The sequence below is a fragment of the Hyalella azteca genome, unplaced genomic scaffold (assembly GCF_000764305.2).
Source record: "Hyalella azteca isolate HAZT.00-mixed unplaced genomic scaffold, Hazt_2.0.2 contig5706, whole genome shotgun sequence".
In the NCBI taxonomy this organism is placed as follows: Eukaryota; Metazoa; Arthropoda; class Malacostraca; order Amphipoda; family Hyalellidae; genus Hyalella; species Hyalella azteca.
In genome coordinates, this window is record NW_025935888.1 from 187,548 (window position 1) to 194,210 (window position 6,663).

General features: G+C 40.5%; 1 protein-coding gene across 1 annotated transcript; it reads left to right on the forward strand.

Annotated features, from left to right (window-relative positions):
* Nucleotides 1–984: 984 nt before the first annotated feature.
* Nucleotides 985–1,296, forward strand: LOC108675296. Its single transcript, XM_018163300.1, has one exon. The coding sequence runs from the start codon at nt 985–987 to the stop codon at nt 1,294–1,296; it is 312 nt and encodes a 103-aa protein (XP_018018789.1).
* Nucleotides 1,297–6,663: the final 5,367 nt, after the last annotated feature.

A 6,663-nucleotide genomic window follows, 5' to 3' on the forward strand; every position in this document is an offset into this window, starting at 1 on the left:
CCGCTGTATATGGCGCTATTGCGGCTTAGCTCTTTTATATGGGTGAAGAATCTGCCATAATATCGTGTAGGGTAATAGGTCGCCATAACATAGGTACTGCGATAATAGGGTAATAGGTAAGGAGAAAGTGATTTATCAATAGTGTAAATGTGCTCAAACAGCTTTGTAACTGTTCTATTTGAAGGTCTAGTTGTGATGTAGCTGATGTTATAGTATTTTGGCTACATTAGAGTTGCAGCTGCGGCATAATTTTGATGTAACTTAAGCAACTATGGTACAAAATTAGTGTTTAGATGGTCAATATATCATGTAACTTAGGTATCGCTGTATTATGATTGCGGTACCTGCTTTTGTTCTAACAAAATAGGTTTTGTACAGTTTTACCGCTTTCGCCGCATTTTTTCAACTTTTTGGTTATTGAAACTGCTGTCGTAAATTTATGTTAACAGTGCTTCCGAATTAAGGGCTATAATAACTATTGTGCTACAAAAACCCTACACTAGTAGATTTGACAGTGACATTGTTGTGAAAAATGAATATGCAACTCGAATTAATGTTCCAAGTCTTCTGCTAGCCTTATACTTAGAATTAATTATTTTTGTCACGCTCTATGTCTCATAATTTTGACATACTGACGTCATTATGACGATAGTTTGATTATTCCCTTCTGCACTGAAAGTATCATGGATTCGTATGCTCACGTATATATGTACGTTTCGTTTTCTCACCATTCATTTTCAAATCCAACCGCGCTAGTTATGTGTGGTGGCCGGCTAGTCTATGTTCACGCTCACACAGCACAGAAATTCACAACCGTCTACTGCAGAAAATAACGTTCAAGATTTTTTCAACTGCTTTGAAGCATTAATGATTTCAATTACGACGCTGAAACCCTCGGGTTCCAAGTTCAGGCCACGTACGTGGATGTGGAATCCACGGCGCTACTGAACATGGACGGTGAACCCACTCCGCTACGTAATGAACATGGACGATGAACCTACGCTGCTACTGAACATGTGCGGTGAACCCACGCCGCTACTGAACATGTGCGGTGAACCCACTCCACTACTGAACATGTGCGGTGAACCCACTCCACTACTGAACATGTGCGGTGAACCCACCCCGCTACTGAAAATGGACGGTGAACCCATGCCGCTACTGAACATGTGCGGTGAACCCACCCCGCTACTGAACATGTGCGGTGAACCCATGCCGCTACTGAACATGGACGGTGAATCTGCAAACACGTTTCAAAAGATGTTTCTTAATGTAGACTCAGACCCATCGCCTATTTAATGGAAATGGGAAGTAGTTGGCGAGCAAGAATTTGTCTGTAGCAATAATGGGATGTCGTGTTTGAAGTTATTTAATGCCGGCAACTTAGCATGGAAGTTCGCGTCTTCCAGAGATGATATCATGAGCCCTGGCTACGTACATCCGATCAACAAACTTATTACAGAGCGCAGGACGCTACTGGGTAGAGACTGACATATCCATACAGTGGATAGGATATTAGCGGTTCAGATCCTAAGCTTAAAGGTCATGCTGTGGATTTGTGACGATTGCTCTGACTATAACTTCATGCAGTGGATTGGCCGCCGCTCTAACGGTTGAGATTATAAGCTTTAATTTACATGAAATGAATATGCGCTGATGCTACAGATTATAAGATTAATTGTTAATACAACAGATTTAGTATAAGCGGCAATGAACTAAGCGTGTTCTATTAATGGTCCTAATTTACCCAAGGAAATGATCTAAAGCTTAATTAACCAACCTAATCAAAACTCCAGCTCAACCATACCCTTTTCCAATGTTATTGTGCAGACGACCGTAAGTGGTGAAAAACTTGCACCAAATTTTAAGAAGAGGTGAACGCCAAAAAACTAAGAACTTTCTTCCTTTTTCATTATTTCCAAGTTTCCTTTCATTTGTTTGCAGTATGCAAATCAAGGATTTTAATTCTACTTGCACGCACTCATATTTTTTCAATGCCTCCAGTGCACGTTCAGGGTTCCAATACAGGAAATGAGTGTGTCCAAATATCGATGCACTTTTAGCCCTCAAGTGTGTCATCCTGACACACACGTGCGCTCTCTGCTTGTGCTGTGGGTGGAAAATTTTGTCACTATTTGTTCAAGATGAACAAATTTAAGCTTGTAATCTAGGTAAAAAATCCTGAATAACGACAGCTCGTAATCCAAGTAAAAAATCCTGTATAAAGACAGCTCGTAAACTAGGAAAAAAAATCCTGAATAACGACGGTTTGTAATCTAAGTCGAAAATCCTGAATAACGACACCGACAGCTCGTAATTTAGATAAAAATCCTGAATAACGACAGCTCGTAATCTATGTAAAAAATCCTGAATAACAACAGTTCGTAATCTAGGTAAAAAAATCCTGAATGACGATAGCTCGAAATCTAGGTCAAAAATCGTGAATAACGAAAGCTCGTACTCTAGGCAAAAACCCTGAATAACGATAGCTCGTAATCTAGGTTAAAATCCTGAATAAAGATAGATCGTAATCTAGGGAAAAAATCCTGAATAACGACAGCTCGTAATCTAGGTAAAAAATCCTGAATAACGACGGCTCGTAATTTAACTCAAAAATCCTGAATAACGACAGATTGTTTTCCGAGTCAAAAAATCCTGAATAAAGACAGCTCGTAATCTAGGTCAAGAAGTTCTGAATAACGATAGCTCGTCAATAACCTGAACAACGACAGCTCATAATCTAGGTAAAAAATCCTGAATAACGACAGCTTGTAATCTAGGTCAAAAATCCTGAATAATGACAGCTCGTAATCTAGGTCAAAAAATCCTGAATAACGACAGCTCGTAATCTAGGTCAAAAATCCTGAATAACGACAGCTCGGCATCTAGGTCAAAAAATCCTGAATAACGAACGACTGCTCGCAATCTAGATAAAAAAATCCTGAATAACGACAGCTCGTAATCTAGGTCAAAAATCCTAAATAACGTCAGCTCGTAATCTAGGTCAAAAATCCTAAATAACGTCAGCTTGTAATCTAGGTAAAAAAATCCGGAAAAACGACAGCTCGGAATCTAGGTAAAAAAATTCTGAATAACGACAGCTCGTAATCTAGGTAAAAAATCCCGACTAACGACAGCTCGTAATCTAGGTCAAAAATTTCTGAATAACGACAGCTCGTAATCTAGGTCAAAAATCCTGAATAACGAATGCTCGTAATCTAGGTCAAAAAATCCTGATAACGACAATCGGCGGAGTTTGGTGGAGCGCTGACGGTGGTGAGGGCAGAGGATGTGGAGCATCACGAGGGCTTCCTCCATCGCATGCCGCACAGGATGCATAAATGCCCTGCCAGCGGCGCCTTCCTGCATTGCATCCACACCGAAAATTTATGCATTTTGCGCCTATTATTGCTGCATTTATAATTGCAGAATTCATCTGCCTTTTATTGCTGAAGTTGTCGGGTTATTATTGATGAATATGTCAACTTATTTTTGCTGCAACATACACGGCTAATTATTGCGTCTTTTTCATACTGCACTTGTTAGCATATTATTGCTGCTTTTGTCTCTTATATTAATGCTGCATTTTTATTATTGTCACAGCTGTTATTTTAATTCTTACTGCCTTTGTCAGTTTATTCTGACTGCACAAGGAACTTTTGTCAGCGTATTAATAATACGGAATCTCGGCCTGTATTTTCCTTGTTTGTTTGATTATAACTTTTGCATTCAAGGCTTCATTTTGTCCAAACTCATGCATCTGTTTCTTTGTAATTTCCATTTGTTGTATTTCAATCCATATTGCGTATAATATGAGCTGCTGCTGTCCTTTTAATATGATATATACTGTATACGATACATGCATTGATCGCCATTGTCTTTCTGCATATTTAAACTTGCTCTTGCAGGGGACACTTGCTTGTTTCTATGTTGAATGTTGGTTTGAAGTGGATTATGTTGGCTTGTTCATATAGAACATGTTGATATGTTGCACGCAGGATGTTGACTACTTTGAAAAAGTGAGTTGGCGGGTTAATGTTGCATATGTTGGCCTGTTCTAACGTCATGAGGCGTCGCATTTTTCCTCAAAACTCCCGATTATTTTTGGAGAATTTTTTGTGTTATTCGTCGCATGAATTGCGTCAGCATTTTCCTACTTGAACCCAAAAATGATTTATTATTGAAACATTGATGCACATGACGTAACAGTTTAGTTAATACGTGGTCAATAGATTGCGCGAAACCTGTATAATCTATTATTGACTTGATGTAATTTACGACTGAAATGAGTCGTAAAAAAAATTTTGAGTGTAAATGCAAATTTTTCATTGAAATTGGATTTTCATTTGAATGAGTCATTATTCTCAGTTCATTATTTCTTATTTTATTATTTTATATATAACTCACTTGCGTACTAATACTCGAATTATATAGGCACCAGTTGATTATTTAAGACCGAATAACCGGGTTTATTGTGCGATTCGCAACAATACGACTAGAATATGGACAATGTCATAACTTGTTTTTTATTAATTGTATGTTAAAAATATTTTCATGCTACCAAGGTCAATATGTAGGTTTTTTAAAAGTAATTGAAGATATTTCTTAGTGATATATATACCAACTCCGAATAATTAATGTAATGTTCCGTTAATTATTAACGACCCTATATACCGATAAACAATTTCTCTCACACACTGTCCATATAATAGTTTCTAAAGCATATTAATTGTCTCCTTTTCTTCTTCGTAAAAAAGAACAGTTTTCACCGAAAATATGATACACTTTTCCCTAATAATAAGTTAAGAATATCCCGAAAATATTCTAGCATTAGTGCAGACGGCGGTACGGTGTTCTCGGGCCATCAACTGCTCCGTCAATACCTGCCACTCACGCTCCGAAAAAGCCACACAAAGTCTTAATTATTCGTCAGTCTTACGAGGAAGTGTAAAGACCCGTAGCCGCTCTTTTGTCTCGGCGGCCGTGGGTAAAAAGAGCGCCACTGCCTCCTACCCTTACGGCAGTCACTCATGAGGTGCCTTATGAGGGGACTCATGAAACGAGGGAATCTGGTGGAAGAAGGTGGATGGTGTGGTGAAACGGAGGAATCTGGTGGAAGAAGGTGGATGGTGTGGTGAAACGGGGAATCTGGTGAAAGAAGGTGGATGGTGTGATGAAACGGAGGAATCTGGTGGAAGAAGGTGAATGGTGTGGTGATACGGGGGAATCTGGTGGAAGAAAAAGGATGGTGTGGTGAAACGGGGGAATCTGGTGGAAGAAGGTGGATGGTGTGGTGAAACGGGGGAATCTGGTGGAAGAAGGTGGATGGTGCGGTGAAACGGGGAAATCTAGTGGAAGAAGGTGGATGGTGTGATGAAACGGGGGAATCTGGTGGAAGAAAGGGGATGGTGTGGTGAAACGGAGGAATCTGGTGGAGGAAGGTGGATGGTGTGATGAAACGAGGGAATCTGGTGGAAGATGGTGGATGGTGTGATGAAACGGGGGAATCTGGTGGAAGACAGGGGATGGTGTGGTGAAACGGGGGAATCTGGTGGAAGAAGGTGGATGGTGTGATGAAACGGGGGAATCTGGTGGAAGAAGGTGGAGGGGGAGATAAAATGGGGAAATCCAAAGATTGAAACAACGTGGGAAGTTGGTAGAAATGTTAGGAAGCAATATCAATATCCCACTAATAGATGAATTTCCAACGTATATACTTTGTATATAAGCTTAACCTGAGGACAGGTATTCGAAGGCTAGGCGAGGGATAAGTAAAGACACTTTCTATCATAGACTTATCTTAATACGGTCTGGTAGAGGTAACAAAGCCAATACAGAGGAACAAGCAGATATACTGTACGTCTTAGATCTTCGGCCGTCAGTCCGACGTAACTCCTGCTACATCGCGGCAGCTACAAGGGGGGAGACTTATTAATTGAAGTGCCTATAGCCAATCTATACACGTGGTAATTCTCCTCATGGACCTGTGTTGTGGGACCAGTCGCTCCAAAGTGGTGTTTTTGATGCTGACTTAGTTTCTGACATTCCTCTTCCGCTTCTAGCAAATACTGCGTATCAATTGCATATTACCTAATCTTATAATGTAATTAAAATTAGACGTCTGAGAGCTTGCCTCTAAAGGAAAACTCTCTATCGTCCTCGGTATTATTAAAAAACTCAAAATCATCTTGTTCAGAAACTTCGGTCGTGCAAATAGCTCCTTTCTAACGACGTTTCAGTGGAAATATCAACACGGAGATACAATATTAATATCGGTCGTGTTGAGCGATGCCCTGACGCGGCCGTAGCGATAAATATCGCGCGCTGCGGCCGTAATTACGCGCCCTCATGTCGCCTCGCGGTGTCGTCGCTCGCGCCCCGTACATCAAAGCAACGCACGCGACGCTCTTCTTTCGCGCGCATCGCTTTACTAAGCCGCGGTAAAAATAATGGACTGGGTGCTAGTTGTTGGTGAGGGATATGCGTGACATTTTGGGGGCTGATCATTAAAAAATGCTGTACAAAGCTGCGTTAAAAATAATGGAATGGGTTTAGTTGTTGGTGAGGGATATGCGTGACATTTTGGGGGCTGATCTCCGCGTTAAAAATAATGGACTGGGTTTAGTTGTTGGTGAGGGATATGCGTGACATTTTGGGGGCTGATCA